Consider the following 18,635-nt stretch of genomic DNA (forward strand, 5'->3'; position numbering starts at 1 on the left):
GTTATGGCAGCCCAAGCTGACCAAGATACCTGCTTACAGGTGACCTAGAAGTCTCACCTAAAAACAAATAGAGCATGTCAGGAAGCACGGTGCTGAGAACAAATGAGGCTGCCCAGCTGGGTTAAATTCAAGAAGGCATCAGAGGAGCCTTTAATCTGCTCCTGAGGGATGATGTGGAGTTTGCCAGATGGAGAAAAGGAGGGGAAACTTTCCAGGCAGAGGGAACAGCCTATGCAAAGGCGGGAAGTTGTGAAGAGTCTGATTCCTCTTGCTCTTAATCTTGGAGAAAACAAAACTTCAGAACCTTCTTTAAGAGATTAATTTTCCATTGCTTTGGGGTGTTGTGTCTGAGATACTGGTTAGGTTTCTGTTTGGTGCCCACGACTTTGCTGGCGGCATTGGAAATGGAAAACCCAAAGAGAATTTAATTTTAAAGGCTGTTTAAAAAGAGAGTGAAAGTGGGACCAATTTTCTCCCTGGGTCAGACACCAGTATTATAAAACATCCTTTTTATTGTTCTGAATCAATAAAATGAAGAGTTTGCTTCCAAAATCAAAGCAAACTCCCGTCTCCAGAGGTTTTTTTTGGACCTTGACAGATGGATGGGGCCTTTCTTCAAGACTTCTGACACTGACTCAGGAAGAAAACCAGCTTGTCATTCAAGGAAACCTTGGGAGAGAAAGCTCTTCCCCACAAATGGAGCCCCCAGGATCCTCCTCCTCTAGTGAATCAGGAATTAACAATGGAAATGGAAAAAGACGTGTGCCATCTTGGGGGATTCCCGTTATTTTCAATGGTCATTGTTTTTGTATTTGAACTGTATATGAATACCTTTAAAATCATTCACTTCTTTCCTTTAACCCCTATGAATGAAATATCTATATCTCTATCTCCAGTGAATTTTGAAATTTCAGACACAAAAATTAAATATTCATTCTGGTGCAGTGAACTTTTTTTTTATTGCAACTGACTTTTCCTCAGAGTGGCATATATGCTAATTAAAAAAACGCTTTAATGCAGATGTACGTTTTAAATGAAAAGAATCCAAATTAACTTAATTTTCAAAATATTACAATGCTCTTGGGAGAACTTCGGTGAATCTCTAAGGGTAGGGAAAACGGAAATTGAGAGTTCTATCCCCAAAACATTGAGAATGCAACATTTTTTCACCAAAGCTGCTCTTTGCTCTCGTGGGGGCATCTGAGGTGAGGGAAGCATTTGTGTGAAGACCTGGTACTTAGTGGAGTGTCCTGCACAATACACCCAGACCACCTTCCCAGGCTCACTGAGTCTGTTTTCACTTAGTGGGAAATCTCTGTTCCAGTGCTGTCCCTTTGGGTAGACAAGTTGGCCGAGGGGTGCCATCTTGTTCCCAGCCCTACTATCCCCATATAGACCTAAGCATTCAGGAGGGAGAGCGGGAGAATTTGTTCCAGTCCTCAGACTCTGTTTTGTAAAAGTACTACCAGACACCATCAGCTACTTCCAGGGGTCAAATCTGGAAGGATAGCATTTTCTCTTCATTCAGGCCCCCTGAAAATGAAAGACGGCAGGAGAAGCAGGCAGAAAGAGGAGGCTGATGGCTTCTTTTGGGTAGTTTAGAGCTTTTGACTTTTAAAAGAGAAGGTTTCTTTAGCTTTTGAGCTTTTTCAGTTATAAAATACAAGACTTGTTTGTTTTTGTAGCCAGCATGTGCATTTAAAACAGAAGAGGAAAAGAAGAAAGGAAAAGTGTGTGTGTGTAGGGGGGGGAAGCCTTAAAATCCACAAGAAAGTAATTTCTTGCTGAACACAGACCATTTAATGGAGCCGTTGTGAACTTTGAGATTTACCAAATGGATGGATCTGTTCCCGCTCTATTTTTAAGACCTTAAATCAGAGGTTGTACTGAAAGCTGATACTGAAAGATGGAAGGCTCTTGCTTTTAGGTGAAGAGCTATTTTTAATTTTTCCAAGGCAGTTTCTTTCTTGAAGAACCACACAGAAGCAAGGTGTGTCAGCTGAAGGTTCTCTCAGCTTCACTCTGGTATAAACTGGGCTGCCCACCGGCCCTGTGAGAACCCGTATCCACACCCTCCCCTGACACCATAACTCTGCCAATTGCTTTGTCCCTTGTGTCTTGTTAAAGTTGCTGGTTGACTTCTCCAGGGAGCTGTGACTCTATGTCTTTCCTTTCAGAGATGCCAGGTGATACCCCAACTTTTCCTCCAGGGAATATTTTTGTGCTTTGGATTAATATTAGGACCACCATTTGGCTCCTGATTTAATCCCAAAGACTCCACATTTACATTTCCCGGGGCCCCTTCCTCTCTTCTTCCAGCTGTTCTTCAGTGGCACTTTTTCCTTCTTTTTTTTTTTGCGGTACGCGGGCCTCTCACTGCTGTGGCCTCTCCCGTTGCGGAGCACAGGCTCCGGACGCACAGGCTCAGCGGCCACGGCTCACGGGCCCAGCCGCTCCGCGGCATGTGGGATCTTCCCGGACCGGGACACGAACCCGTGTCCCCTGCGTCGGCAGGCGAACTCTCAACCACTGCGCCACCAGGGAAGCCCTCCTTCTTTCTTGACATCAGAGTATTCCACCTGGCCAGTCTCTCTGGATTTGCTTCCATCCTTATTTCTTTCTGCTTGGAAAACCCTGAATTGTATTTGCTTGTTGCCCTCCTTCACCCCAGCATCTCATTACTTTCTTTCTTTAAAACTATCTGTGGTTCTTGGGGGCCCCATGTCTGCCATGGAGAAGCGAGAAAGCCCAAGGGCCATGTTTCAAAAGACACATCAGGAAATTCTGAACATGTTTTGAAACTCCTACTAATTCTATGGGATTACAGAGGTTTATAAACCGCATTCTACATTTTTCCCTTGGTATTCTCACATCCTTCCGAAATGTCAGAGGGACTGGATTTCTCTTTATCCAGATATTAAACGTGGATGAAAACTCTAGCAGAGGGGAATTAAGATGCTCAGTCTGGTTTCCCTTTTCAAATCTCCTGCGGCTGTAGGACTATTAATGTACATTTCCATTATTATTTGGCAGTGAGGTACAAATATAATGGTAGCTTTTTATCTCTCGTTTTTAAAAGTTTTGTGATGAAATGACAGGTCACATTTATCAAGCAGTAAACTTATGCCAGGCACAGCATTCAGCACTTTCTGTGGCTTAGTTCATTTGACCCTCATACAGCCTGAGAGGTAGGTACTATTATTATCCACATTTTTTTTTTTTTCCTGTATGCGGGCCTCTCACTGTTGTGGCCTCTCCTGTTGCGGAGCACAGGCTCCAGACGCACAGGCCCAGCAGCCATGGCTCACGGGCCCAGCCGCTCCGCGGCATGTGGGATCTTCCTGGACGGGGACACGAACCCGTGTCCCCTGCATCGGCAGGCGGACTCTCAACCACTGCGCCACCAGGGAAGCCCTATCCACATTTTATAGATGAGAGACGCTGGATGAGAGAGCTGGGTCTTCTTTACAGATTTGTGACTGTTTTTTGTTGATGATAAACTCCTCCAAGAGAAATGGAAACCTGGAGTGAGTTTGGTGAAATAATCAGGTAGAATTACTATAAAAACCACTTGCTCAATCCTGGCCCGACTGCAGAGTTCACGGGCACCATTTTTAAGACAATCATCTGCTACCTTTATCTGTGGTCACTGCCAGATCATGTAGAGGGGCAGTGACTGGAGGAGATTTTGTGTGTGTGTGTGTGTGTGTGGCTGCTTTGGGTCTTTGTTGCTGCACGCGGGCTTCTCTAGTTATGGTGAGCGGGGCTACTCTTCGTTGTGCACAGGCTTCTCATTGCGGTGGCTTCTTTTGTTGCAGAGCACGGGCTCTAGGCGCGCGGGCTTCAGTAGTTGTCACACGCGGCCTCAGTTGTTGTGGCTTGCGGGCTCTAGAATGCAGGCTCTGTAGTTGTGGCACACAGGCTTAGTTGCTCCGCAGCATGTGGGATCTTCCTGGACCAGGGCTCGAACCCGTGTCCCCTGCATTGGCAGGCAGATTCTTAACCACTGCGCCACCAGGGAAGCCCTGGAGGAGATTTCTGTCATCTTTTGCAGCCAGGGGTGACAAGGAGACAAGCAGTTTGACGTCTTAAGAACTCCTTGAAGGAAGAAAGTTCATAAAGCTCTTAGAGTCAGTTCTCTGACCCCATATTACACTCACCAAACTTCTTCAGCTGGACCCCCGGCCGATTACCATAACATGCTACCTTATGTAGCATTCTGTACTATTCCACCTGTCACAGGATGCTCTGTGTCCCTAAAGATAAAGGGAAATAGAAAAGGTCATAGGGCGATATTCATCAAACTTCAGTATCGTTCACTCTTCTTATAAAGGAAGAACATTCTTGGTAACCCCTCGTGTTGACTCGTGATTTTTATTTAAGTTTTACTTATTGTGCATGCATGTAAAATTAAATTCCTTTTATTTAGGGTCCTGTAGAAATGAAAAACCAAAACTCATTTACAAGTTAAATCTAACCAAGACTAAAAGAACCCCCAAATATTCAAATTAGCAACATTCACTAAATGCCGAGGCTACTGTGGGTGGGAGCTGAATTGCTGTACGCAGTCTGAATGTGGTTCTCACCGCTGGGTGCAGGCTTTTTGAGCTGCTCAGTCCCGGCTTGTGATCCCTGCACTCGCTCACCACTTTTCACTCTTTGAGTGGCTTTTAACCTTGAGTGTGCACGGGAAGCACATGGTGGGGGGGTCCCCACCCCCAGAGTTTCTAACTCAGTAGGTCTGGCGTGGGGCCCAAGAATTTGCATTTCTAACAAGTTCCCAGGTGATGCTTCAGCTGCTGGTCTGAGGACCACACTTTGGGAACCACCACCCTCTTCAGATCATCCGGAGGCTTTCTTTCCCACAGATATAAGCGTAGAGACATCACTGACAAATTAAGCCCACCTCCGCTCCTTTCTCATTGGCCTATGATAACAAAAGTGATATATTTTAGCACACACCTTAATAAAGGTGTGTATTGGTAAACACAGATGCAAAAGCAGGCACTGCAGTCAAGTGTGTACAGTTGGAGGGTGACTGGGTTCTATGGCGGCCGTCCCATGTCCCTCGTTGGGCTTTGTCAAATGTTTTAGTATTGTTGTAGACTTTGGCTTAGTATTTGAAGCCCCTCCCCATGCATTGCCCTGAATGGCCCGAGCTGCCTTAGGGAGGTTGGAAGCTGTTTGACTCTGAGGTTCTTTAGGGTTTTCCAACAACAACCTCGTGGAGTGTCCCATGGGGTTTCCATCCATAAGAGCCATGTGACCAAGACCCCTTTGAATGCAAAAATGATAAAATTTGGAGGCCCTCTTGGTTTTCCCCCTCATCAGTCTCCAAGCATCCTCCAAGCAAGGATGGTTGGCTCTGCGTCAAACAGACCCACAGTGCAGCACTGCATCCCAGTTTCTCAGAGAGGTTACATCCCCTAACACCCCTTCCCTCTGCCCCCAGACTGGCTCTCCTCCCAGCTTCCTGTCTTCTATCACGATCATCACCACCATCCGCTTTCCATGTTTGCATCTTACATCCCCTTCAGATGTCTCTATTGCTAATTTGCCTTTCTCTTTCCACTGCACGCCGTCCCTCCCGTTCAGGCCTTAATAATAGCATGACACAGTCTCCTGCTCATTCTGAGCCCTCATCCACTTAATGCCAGGTGACTACTCCCCAACTTCTCTGTCCATAGAAGGTTTATTCACCCAACATCTATTCTTGTCCTGGGAAACGTGTTCCACTTAGCACACATGGGAAAACGCTGCTCTAAACGGCTCTGCATGTGCTTTGTTCATTCTTGTTTCCATTTCTTGGTCTACACAGTTTATTCTCATATCCAGCCGGCCAAGACAGATAAGCTCACACACATATACTTACCCCTGAGAGGCCTCCCATCTTCAAGTACTTATTACAGTCCTCTGTCTCCGTTAATTCAACTCCTCTGGGGTCAAGAGCAGCAGAGTTCAGCATTTTCTTATCCCCTCTGCACTCATTATTTGAAAGAACTGTGCTTATTTATTTGTTGACTTGCTGGTTGTCAGCCATCACCCAATTCTAAGTCCAAGATGGCGGCTCCTTGTCTGGTTCCCCACCCACCCCAGAGCCAGCATCTATTCCACTGCCTGGGGCAGAGAGCCGACCTGCAAGCATTTGTGGATTGAATGTTGATGTATCAGTCTCCCTAACTCGACTGCGAGTTACAGAGCAGGAACTGGGTCTTGGCATATGCCTGCAATGCGAGAATGATCTCTAGCTGGAGCCTGTGGGCTCTGTACCTGTCCTTCTCCAGAGCTCTGTGATTCAGAGGCACCTTGGTGGAATGGGGCCCCAAGAGTCTTCATTTCAGTCAATCTCATTGGATTTGTTTTGACTGGAGATCCTGATGCCTCTTTTTAAAACATTCCCTTGGGCGCTTCTGAACACTTCAGACCTCTTGGCAGGCAAGGCGTTTCATCCCCATCAGGAAATCTCATCAAAATGATATTAGGATTTCACATCAGGAAAATAAAAATCCTCCAAGAGATGTTGCTGCTCTCTAGTTTGGCTTTGGATATAACTAGAGTTAAGCCCATTCGGAAGGTATTCTGACCACATCTGAGATATTGGTCCAGAGCTGGGTGGCAGAATCTCACAATAAACAATAATATAGAAAATAAGAGTGGGAAAGAGACTTCCTTTCCCCTCCCCACCCCCAAAGGAATTTCTCCAGTGACAGACCAAAACAGAACTCAAGGGAGGAGCAAAACACCAGTTTGGGGTATGAGACTTTTGTCTCAAAGGGCTGAGTGGTAACCAGGCATGCTGGCTATGCTGTGACTTGGCCTCCTGTGCAGGGTCTTGCTATGTATTTTTTGGCCTGGCCTCCTCCAGGCTCCACCTTGTACACTGTACTTGGAAAACCACATCATGGCAGACCTACTTTTATTCGAGGTTCCTATTTATATGAGGTTCCCCAGGTATTTTTCACATCATTTGGTCTGGACTTCCTCCCAGAAGGAAGGGACATAGTTTCCCCTCCTAACTGGGATAGCTCTTGAAGCTCTTTATTTATTTATTTTTAATTAATTAATTAACTTTAATTTTATATTGGAGTATAGTTGATTTACAATACTGTGTTAGTGTCAGGTATACAGCAAAGTGATTCAGTTATACATATACATATATCCATTCTTTTTCTGATTCTTTTCCCATAACAGGTTATTACAGAATATTGAGTAGAGTTTCCTGTGCTATACAGTAGGTCCTTGTCGTTTATCAATTTTATATATAGTAGTGGGTATCTGTTAACCCCAAACCCCTAATTTATCCCCCCCTTCCCCTTTTGGTAACCATAAGTTTCTATGTCTGTGAATCTGTTTCTGTTTTGTAAATAAGTTCATTTGTATCATCTTGAAGCTCTTTAACCTCTTCTTAGTGCCTGTCCAAATCGTCAGAGTTGTGCTTTCACCCACGCCTTTCACATTTGCTGTTTCAGAGCAGAGCTGAGTGTTCCAGAAAATGGCCAAGAAGGAGCACTGAGGTGGACATGAAAGTGGCAGGACTGCAGCTTCCCCCAGCCCACGCCCTCTTTGGCATCCTCTCCCCGGGGTCTTCTTCTGGTCTCATGCTCTGGTGTCTCTCTTTTCAGAGGTGTGAACATGTATGCCATGCTGACCGGGACCCTGCCTTTCACGGTGGAGCCTTTTAGCCTGAGGGCTTTGTACCAGAAGATGGTGGACAAGGAAATGAACCCCCTTCCCACCCAGCTCTCCACAGGTAATGCACCTGCCACTCCGATTCAGGGTCCAGGGCTGCACTCTGACCACCGGAAGCAGTGTTTGTTTTGCATCAATGGAGTTAGGACGACCCTCTGATTGTACTCGGTCTCTTCCTAGCATTAAAGCTAAGTCACAAAAAATGGTTGGGTTTCCCATCTCTAAGGAGGCACTCCCTTCAATCCTTTCTTTTTCCGTTGTAATTTTGAACCCCTAACTTCCTCCTTCTGCACAAAATACACAGATCAAAAGGATCGTATAGTCTGCCTTGGAAAAATACTTTCAGGCTGGTTTGTTTTAAAACTCACCATATTATAATGTTGACTTTGAAAAGAATGTTGATCATCACATTTCTATTGTGTCTTCCTTAGTCAAGTTACTGTAAAGAAATATTAGTTTCATTCAACTCTGGCCTGGGATTTGTTTAGCAATGTGAGTTTTTGAGCCTGTTCAGGAGCTTTTAAATATATATAGGTTTGGTTACTTGATTAGACTGAATCATCAGGTGTGTTTGGAAAGTACACTCAACTTTACCTGGTTCACATTTCAGTAAACAGTTCGTATTAAGGTTTGGTTTCAGATCCAGCAGATTAGTACAGTGTGTTCTTTGGTTTGTTTCACAATTCACTTCAAGTTCCTGGCCTTGGCTTGGCCTTGACAGTCATTTAATTGGCTCCTTAGAATAAACTCAGCTTCACTAAGATAAGGCATATGGCCACAAAAGAAAAAAGGAGTAATTATTTAATTTCAATGTATGAAATATGGTCAAAATATAGCATTTTTGTTTGACTACTGTCAGGTATTTTTTTCTTGAGTTTATAAAGCATCCATGAGGCTGACCCGGAATTTAATGCTTGCCAAATGGCACCCAAGCTGAAATGCATTCTTATAGGTAATTATCTAATTCGGTTCATACTTTCACCTCTGCTGGGGAGGTTCGAATCTCTGGAGGCTGAAAGCAAAGCAGGCATTAGGTACTTAGAAAGATGAGTTACACAGTTCTGTTGTTGTGAAAGAAATAGTTCTGTACCAAGAGCCATAACTCCTGGAGTTAGAAAATGTGCAAAATGTTGATTGAATTGTTATATTTATGTTTTAGAGCTTTCTGAAAAGTTGAAAGTGCTGCAATGAAAGCACATTCATTCATTCATTCCATATTTCACATTCATTCACTTATTCCATGAATATGTCCTGGGCATCAACTCCGTGCTAGGAATGCTCTAGGCACCAGGAGAATAGAACAGTCTCTACCCATAGAGAGCATACATATCAGCAGGGGAAGCCAAACAATAATATATAAACAAACACATGTGATGTTTAATAGTTTAAATGCTCTAAAGAAAATCAGATAAACCAGGATAAGGGGATAGAGAATAAAGACAGGTTTTTGTTGTTGTTGCTGTTTAACCAATTACAATTTTTAAACACCTTTTTGTTGTGGTGTAATTGTGGATTCACATGCAGCTGTGAGAAATCATACAGCGAGAAATGTTTACCCTTCACCCAGGTTCCCCCATTGGTAGGATCTTAGGTAACTGTAGTTTAATATCACCCCCAGGACCTTGTTAGAATCCATTGAGATTATTGAAATATGCCTGCACCTGTGTGTATTGGTGTGTATTTAGTTCTATGCAGTTTCATCACATGTGCAGAGTCATGTGACAGTTACACAGTCAAGATAGGGAACAGTCCCATGACCAGCATTCCTCGTCCCACCCTTCTGTAGCCACAGCCACCTCCCTGCCTCCTAATTAACCCCTGGCAACCACTAACATGTTCTCCAACTCTATCATGTGTCCTTTCAAAAATGCTGTATATTTATATATATATATATATCACTTTTTGTCACTCAGCATAATTCCTTTGGAGTCTGTCCAAGTTGTTGCACGTATCAATTCTTTGTACCTTTTTCTTGCTGAGTAGTAGTCCATGGTATAGGTATACCACAATGTAAATATTCACCCATTGAAGGACATTGAGTTGTTTCCAGTTTCCAGCTACTATGAATAAATCTGCTGTCAACATTCATATACAGGTTTTTGTGTGAACATGTTTTCATTTCTCTGAGATGAATGCCTAGGAGTGAAATCGCTGGGTTGTATAGTAAGCACATATTTGGTTTGTAAGGAACTGTTAACACTCCTGTTCTGAGTGGCTGTACCACTTGGCATTCTCTCTAGCAATGTGTGAGTGAGTGATCCAGTTTCTCTGCATCCTTGCCAGCATCTGATACTCTCACTACTTTTTATTTTAGCCATTCTGATAGGGGTCTAATGATACTTCATTGTGGTAACAAAAAAGATTTAATGTTTATAAATAAATTCAATCTTTCAAGGTAGTCTCTTTAAGGGTTATATAGTCATAAGTACCGCCATCTTTCAGAGTGATTCTGAAGTTCCTCTTATGATTCAGAGCCTGTTTTGTCCTAAGTGGCCCAATACAAAGAACAATAGGAGGTTGTTTGTATCCTCATGCCTGGAAAAGGCAGACAGTGTTCACTCTGAATCCCAGTGAGACCCTAAAGAGCTGGAGCTGCTTCTCACTGTATTAGTCAGGATAGCCCAGGTTATGCTGCAGTAACAAACAGTCCCCAGATCTCGGTGGCATAAGACAACAAAGATTCTCTTGGTTTTTTTTTTTGGTCACGACATGTGGCATGCGGGATCTTAGCTCCCCGACCAGGGATTGAGCCTGTGCCCCCTGCATTGGAAGCACAGAGTCCTAACCACTGGACCACCAGGGAATTCAACAAAGATTCTTTTCTCCTTCCTCTTTATGTCTATGGAGAGTTGGATCAAAGGTCAAAGGGTTCTGCTCATTCTAATTAGTCAGGGTCCCAGACCAATGGGGCAGCCACCATTTCAAATGTATCTGATCCGTGCAGAGGGAAAGAGAAATCTAGAAGGTCTCTTGTCAGCAGTGAAATCTTCCACCAACATTCCACTCATAACTCCTAACTTTCTAAAACATGTCACATGGCTTCACCAGCTAAAGAAACTGAGGAAGTGCAACCCTACCATATATCTGAAAGGCAGGAAGCCAGAAATATCCGTTGACCAAACAGCATTATTAGTGTGAGCCACAGGCTGTAGGAGGAGGAGTGGGGGGGTGGTGGGCAGTGGTCCCTGCCATCGTCACTGAGGAGGGTTGGGCAGCAGGGCAAGGAAAGGTAGAGTAAGAGCACGAGGAAACCAGTCTCATTACTTCTGAACCAAACTTGTTTTTACCCCAATACTATTATCTGGCCTTAGCAGGCTAGGCTCTAAGTGTCTTCTGATTGTGACAATTAAATATACCCTTAAAGAAGTAAAAGTTGCACCCCTGAAAATGTTAAAAAAAATCCAAAGGAAATTCCACAGAAGAAAAATTAGAAATGTTCCAAGCAATGTCAGCATCCCTGGAGTTGGTGTCCAACCTCACGTAGCTCCTGCGCTGAGCAGACAGTTTTGACTTTGGCCTTAAGCTCTGTGTGTGCTTGTTAAAGATCTTCACATTCCGACAGGATGTTGTGGTCTTGACTGGTCAGGCATGAACAAGCATGAAGTGCATTTCTATATCTGATTTTACGATTAAGGAATTTGGACATTGCCCTCCCCCTTTTATTCTTTTACCATTGGGATATGTGTATATCTACTCATCTTGGGCTTTAACCCTTTGTGCCATGTACCAAACATAGCGTTGGCACATAGTCGTTGCTCTGGGAATCTAAGTCTCTGGCACTTGTGTTAAAGTGTGTGGTCTGGGAAGGCAGCCCATAGATTCATCTGACTACTCAGATATGGGATCGGGCTCGATGCGGTAGTGCCCAGAGCTGTGCCCCAGCTGCTGAGGAAGCTCAGGTCATCTTGTTTACAGAGGGAATGGCTTCAGTTTCAGGGATCAGCTACTGCCCTTCCATCAGCCCCCTGCTTCTCCAACCCTTTGTCCTTTGCACCCCGAGTTTACCACTTCTCCCTTCTACCGTGCCTGGCCCACCTTCATTTGTGATACTGTATGATACTGCCTTGTTTACATCCCAGAATACTAGCTTACAGTAACAAGAGTAGCTGCCATTTACTGAATGGCCATTGGTAAGTGCTCTTCACAGTACCTCCTGTTCTCAAAACAACTCTGTAAGGTAAGTTCTATTATTCCCAATTTATTAAGGAGGAAACTGAGTTTCGGTGAGGTCATATAGCTTCTCTGGTTTTTAATTTGCATCTGCTTGACCCCCAAACCTGAACTTCCCTACTATACTCAGTTGCTTCCCTATCTTTCTTTATGTTATTCAGTATAAGATGCCTCCGCTCCCCTCCCCATCCCAGATTTGGTGGTTTTATCTGTTGTCTTCATGTTTTGAGTAATATCAAAATTGAAACATCCAAATTGAGGATATGCCATTTTATTGTGTCTCACTAACACATCTTTATTAATTTGATGATTCTATCATTCATCTTTTTTTGAGAATATTTATTTGGTTGTGCTGGGTCTCAGTTGCGGCAGGTGGGCTCCTTAGTTGTGGCTCACCAGCTCCTTCGTTGTGGCACGTGGGCTCCTTAGTTACAGCATGCGAACTCTTAGGTGTGGCATGCATGTGGGATCTAGTTCTCTGACCAGGGATCAAACCCGGGCTCCCTGAATTGGGAGCACGGAGTCTTAACCACTGTGCCACCAGGGAAGTCCCCTATCATTCATGCTTGTAATGATCTTTCCACGTCTGTTGTATAATAGCACTCTTTTTTTAGGTTAAGTTAGAATAATTTTTGCCAAATTTGAGCTGAAAAAGAGCACAGTGTTATTGTCCTTGTGAGTCTGTTCTGCACGCTTTTGAAGAACTGCCTCTCTTCTCCACCACGTAGTTTGAAAGCTTAAGCTGTTGGGATCTTGCCAATTCTGGCTTCTAGACAGTTTCTCTTTCTGCTTGTTGGTGCTTGTACATCACAGAGTTGTGAATGCCTTTCATGGCTTTCACATTTACCTTTTCATCACTACACGTCAATGATGGCACTTAGAATACATTCCAGACACTCAGTTCAGATCTAGAGGGTTTTGCACCATGAAGTCACTGAAGTGATGCTGAAGGTGGAGTGTTAGCATTTGTGAGGGTTGAGCCAATGCCAGTTAAGATTTCTGAGATGGCCAACAGGCACATGAGAAGATGCTCAACATCGCTAATTTTTAGAGAAATGCAAATCAAAACTACAATGACATATCACCTCACACTGGTCAGAATGGCCACCATCAAAAAGCCTACAAATAATAAATGCTGGAGAGGGTGTGGAGAAAAAGGAACCCTCCTACATTGTTGGTGGGAATGTAAATTGGTGCAGCCACTATGGAAAACAGTATGGAGGTTTCTTAAAAAACTAAAATAGAATTACCATATGATCCAGCAATCCCACTCCTGGGCATATATCTGGAGAAAACTCTAGTTCGAAAAGATATGTACACCTCAATGTTTACAGCAGCACTATTTACAATAGCCAAGACATGGAAGCACCCTAAATGTCCAGCAACAGATGAATGGATAAAGAAGATGTAGTATACATGTACAATGGAATATTACTCAGTCATAAAAAAGAATGAAATAATGCCATTTGCAGCAACTTGGATGGACCTAGAGATTGTCATACTAAGTGAAGTTAGTCCGACAGAGAAGAACAAATATATGATATCACTTATATATGGAATCTAAAAAAAATGATTTAAATGAACTTATTTACAAAACAGAAATAGACTCACAGGCAGAGGAAACAAACTTATGGTTGCCAAAGGGGAAGGGCAGTGGTGGGGGGAGATAAATTTGGAATTTGGGATTAACAGATACATAGTACTATATATAAAATAGATAAACAACAAGGCCCTACTGTATAGCACAGGGAATTATATTCAGTACCTTGTATATAACCTATAATGAAAAAGAGTCTGAAAAAGAATACATATATTTTTATATATATGTGTGTGTGTGTGTATATATATAAATATATACACACACATACATATATATGAAAAAAAAGATTTCTGAGAAGCCTCGACAGTCCAATAATTGTTTTTGCTGCTTTCTCCTGGGAGGTGATGGGGAAGGAGCTTCAGGTGTGGGAGACCCCAGCTGGCGTCCCATGGGCTGCACTGGAGCAAAAAGTTTGATGGCTTCGTCTGTCTCCTGTGGCTCTTTCCCTAGGCACAGGGTCAGGAGCTCACACAAGCCAATCCAGACTTTGGAAAGCTGAAGCTCATGGAGGTAACAGGTTTTGCACCGGTGGAGTGTGTACCTTCTGTGACATGGAGCACAGAGAGGGAGCACGCCCCGTGTGGGCCATCCCTACACTTGAGCCCAAGTGGAGACCCCAAGCGCTAGCTTAGAAGATGGGCTGGGATGCATGGCTGTTCCCCCCATGGCTTTCCAGGACACTGGAGAATATTTTAATCCCTTTTGCTCATGAGTCATAGGGATATTCAAGACCCTAACACAAACTGCAAAGAGCTCTAAGGATGTTTTCAAAGTCCTTTTTGGATAGTAAGGCAATATTTGTGATGTCCACAGAAAGAAAATTCACCAGTAGAGATCTGAACTAAAATTACTTGTGCTCATCAGCAATTTGTGAAGGCGCACAGCGCCTGTTCTGAAAATAGAACAAAAACACACATCCAGTCTGTTCTTAGCTCTTCTGGTTAATCATACTCTGAGAAAGCCTGGGTTGCTGTTCGGGTCCTTTGAGGGTAAGCAACAGAGATGTCTGTAAAAGAAACATCATTTACTGAATAGCAACCCCGTTTCAACTCATTAAGCTCACATCTTTTTTTCTTTGACCAATAGATGCCCCTGATAAAGCAAATGTAAATGACCTTACAATATAGGGGAGGTGAGAGAAGGGAGATAGAGGTTCCAACAAGAGGAAGCCCTCTTTCGGAGCCCCACTTGCTTTTCAGAGCATTGAAGAACATTTTAGAAAAGTTTGATTTGGAGGCCCAGCTATAAAACTTAGCATAGTTAATGTATCTCATTGACTGTTCCGGCATCTACGCATATATTTTTACCCACAACGTTCTCAAAGGGAAATGACCTTCTGGTGACCTCATCAACTGTGTGGGAACGCACCTGGAGAGGTTACCTGGGGTCCTGAACTAGCAAAGGCTATTTCTTTGGGGTTGATTCTGGCATCAGAGTTAGCTCCTCTTTTGAAGGCTTCATTTTTACCCCGCAAAAAATGGTTGACAGTAACACCCATCATTCTGTAAAGGACAGTTTTTGAAATGACAGCTAAAGCCTGTGAGAAAGTGAGAATTTTTATGACTTATCACTGAAAAGTTAAATTATCTTAGAAAACTGAAAAATAGCTTTGGAGAGAAGATAGAAAAGTTTCGTGACCAAGCAAATTAAGATTATTTTCCGGAATCTATTACTTGGTATATTGGAAATTGGCTATCATGTACAAAGCTACATAAAAGAGTATTTTTTTCTCTTGCAAGGATAATATCACAATGCTTCATAAAATGAGTACAAATAAGAAAATATCCTGGTCCCAAAACTCAAGCAAGACAGACCATCTTCATTTTGAAGGAATCCCTGGCATTCCTTGTCCATATGAGGACCTGCATATACTCCTGCTGAGCAGTTTTGGAGCCTGTGACCTCCATGTGCATTATAAACGTATTTCCCCATGTTGTGTAGTTGTCTCCACTGTTATCATCTTAAAGGATGCATGTATAGCACAGGGAACTATACTCAGTATTTTGTAATAACCTATAAAGAGAACAGAATCTGAAAAGAATTTGCATATATATAATACATAAATATATAATTATATTATATATATAATAATATATATATATTCCTCAAAACCTACCTTGAGATCAAGCACTGTCTTTTTCCTTTCTTTCATCCTTCTTTGGCTCACCTTTAGCAGTGGACCAGAGAAAAAACCACAGCGGTGGACCATAAGATAAGACCACAGGTGGTTTGCGGAGACCCGCACTGGTTCGTGCTCTACCGTGTTCCAGGTGCACCTCTTGGACAGATACCTTAAACTCTTGCCTATGACACCCAGAGATCCAGAAACTAGATCAGCAGTGGCTCGGGAGGTGTGGCGGGTCCCTTGCCCTGGGTCTTCCTTCAGCCTGTAACACACGCGTGTTCTCTGCTGAATGTCTTTGCAGGAGCCGTGAACTTCCTGCGTTCTCTCCTGGAACCAGATCCTGTGAAGAGGCCCAATATCCAGCAAGCACTGGCGAATCGCTGGCTTAATGAGAATTACATGGGCAAAGTGCCATGCAATGTCACCTATCCCAACAGGTAATCCAGTGCACACAGAGGGACTCCTCCTCGGGCAAGATGGGGCCTGTCTTACCAGCCCCTGAATAGTTCTGGACAGGAAGCTTCCCGCGATTCGAGGAAAGGCCACGCCTTCTCTTGGCTGCCCTTTCCCACGGCGCACACAAGAGGAAGTGTAGGCGGGGCCGGCCCGTGTGGCTGTGCAGAGTGCGCCCTGCAGGGGGCGCCCGGCGGAGGGCGTGAGGACGGTGAAATCAGGCCGCACTCCCCTTATCAAACCTGCTCCTGAGGGCCTGCATTTTTCCAAAGCAGCACCTCTTTCTAATTCACACCAAGGGACCGTGTAGACTAGCTATGACCTGAGTGAGTGTGTGTGTGTCTGTGTGTGTCTGTTTGAGTGTGTGTGTGTGTGTGTGTGTGTGTGTTCCACTCAAGAGCTCTCCTGTCGGCATCGGGCGGAATCCAGTGGAATCGCCTCTCTCCCTTTTCAAACCATCCCCCGGGCTCCTCTTCCGCCACTTCTTTGCTCTGATGTTTGTTTCAGCCCTAAGTCCCCTGCCCTGAAATGTCGGGGACAGAAAGAAAAGTCAAGGGCAGGAGTCCTTTGCTTCAGGCCGTGTTTCCCTGTGCCATTTCTGTGAGGAGGACTCTTTAGGGAAGGCTTACAGGCAGGAGTCCACAGGAGTCCTCAGGTATCCCTGAGGGACACCTCATGATGGCCCACGTGTCCCCATGCGCGGGTATGGAGTACAGATTTGAAAACAAGTACAGGAGAACATTTCCTTGTACTTTTCCCTACTCATGTGACATATTGTTAACTAGCCCGAGTGGAGGAATGAGGACCTTCCCCTTGGTGACTTTAGAGCCAATGTGAGGACCTGTGGGTCCAAAACCCCCCAGGACAGGGACCTACCTTGAGTCCCTTCTTCCTTCAGACCTGGAGTGGCCCGCGCATTCTAGATCTGAGGCTCAGATGAAGACAAGAGAACCACTGATGAAGCGGGACAGGTTCAGCACTGACAGGGCAGGGAAGACGCGTCCTCTGTGATCCTATCTTCAAAATGCCCAGGAGGTCTGGAAACATCCACCAGGACTTATGAAAGTTGCAGCACTGACTTCTCCAAATGAGATGGGCAGGCAGAGCTCCGTCTTGGGGAGGAAGTTCTAGAAGAACTTCAGGGGGTGTGGGTGGACAGTGCTGGGACCCGCCTCCTGGCTACTGGGCCACATTTGCACTCGCCATGGCCATAGATAGCTGTTATCTACAGTGCTAGCATTTGACTTGTGGGAAGTAATGTAAACAAAGTCTAGGTTACTTAGGTTACCAAGGGAACCTGGAAATAGACTGCTGGTTTCCAGTGCTGGCTCGGTTTGGGCTAGTACCTGAAATAGACACCGGGAATATTAGCCCAGTGTGAGACGGAAAGCAGAGCTGAGGAGCCGTGCCTCGTCACCAGGGCTCATGCTGCCTGGCACGCCCAGGTGTGCTCTCTGTAAAGGAGGAGGCGCTGGTGGCAGCCAAATGAGTCATTAACCTAATGTAATCACGGTCTAAATGAGCAGAATCAATCCACTCAATGCGGCAGCTGTTAAAGGAAGTGAAGCCGCTGTTAAAAATACAATCCCCCCTCCTTGCTGACCACATCTTCATCTTCATTCACAAAGATTCAGACCCAGGCATCTCATTTTGTAGCTTATAAACAGGCTTTGGTAGATTAAAACTTAAATTCTAGTAACCCATACTGGCTTTGCCAGATTGGTCATTTTTGCATTTGGACTTGGTCAAAAGCAATAAAGGCTGCACATGATCTAGTTGGGTAGATTGTAAAAATGGTTAAGAGCTTGTATATGAAGGAAAACAGCAGCTCAATATCTTCTGTTTAGCTAAGGTTCGTTACTCATTTTATACTAGAGGCAAATCAATGTCCAGTTTTTAAGTAATGAAACCAGAAATCTCAACTATTGGAAAAGACACGAGTTATTTACAGTCTTTATTATGAAAAATATATAATGCAAAAAAATGTGCTTTTGATGATTATTTTTCTGCTTTTACAAGCACACAGATAAAGGGAGTAAGAACATGTGACCAGGGAAAGGAATATTTTCTTTACAAAGTCTATTTTGTAGCTTCCCAACATTCATAGCCCCAGATTTAATTATTTTAGATGTTGTCAATGTTTTACTTCTGGGAAAGAGAGAAAATAAAGGTCCTGTGTTTTATATCACTCTTCTGTAAAGCCTTCTGTTAATTCATTTGGGCCTCCAAGTTGATAGCCCCAAGAGGCAAGAGGAAAATGTCTTTAAACTCTTTATAATAAATGTTCATGTCAGTCAGTCACAGATGTTTGCTGTGTGCCAGGCCCCGCTCCCTGTTCTGGGAACAGACATTTTTTTTAGAGCCGACCTTGGCTACCTCCTTCCTGTCCTGCCTGGGCCTGGACACTCTCCCACACCTCCAGTTAGCTCTGGACATGAGTGGGAGGGAAAGCAGGTCATTGGTTCAGAGGACGGAATTAGACCAAAGTGGAATCAAATTGGATTTAATGCAAATTTACTCAAAAATTATACCTAGAGTTCTGGAACATTTTTTACCATTGTCTATATCATCAAAACTTGGAGAGATACGTTTGTTCTC

General features: G+C 44.0%; 1 protein-coding gene across 2 annotated transcripts in view; it reads left to right on the forward strand.

The window, feature by feature from the left end:
- Nucleotides 1–18,635, forward strand: part of HUNK (hormonally up-regulated Neu-associated kinase) — a gene marked incomplete at its 5' end in the record, with an annotated part of 115,553 nt that overhangs the window by 73,167 nt on the left and 23,751 nt on the right. For both annotated transcript variants that reach the window (XM_082624572.1, XM_082624573.1), the window contains 2 exons: nt 7,623–7,750; nt 15,886–16,021. In XM_082624572.1, coding sequence (XP_082480698.1) covers nt 7,623–7,750; nt 15,886–16,021 — 264 coding nt within the window. The remainder of the gene's footprint in view (nt 1–7,622; nt 7,751–15,885; nt 16,022–18,635) is intronic.

The sequence above is a fragment of the Mesoplodon mirus genome (assembly GCF_964341445.2).
Source record: "Mesoplodon mirus genome assembly, chromosome: 6".
Taxonomy (NCBI): domain Eukaryota; kingdom Metazoa; phylum Chordata; class Mammalia; order Artiodactyla; family Ziphiidae; genus Mesoplodon; species Mesoplodon mirus.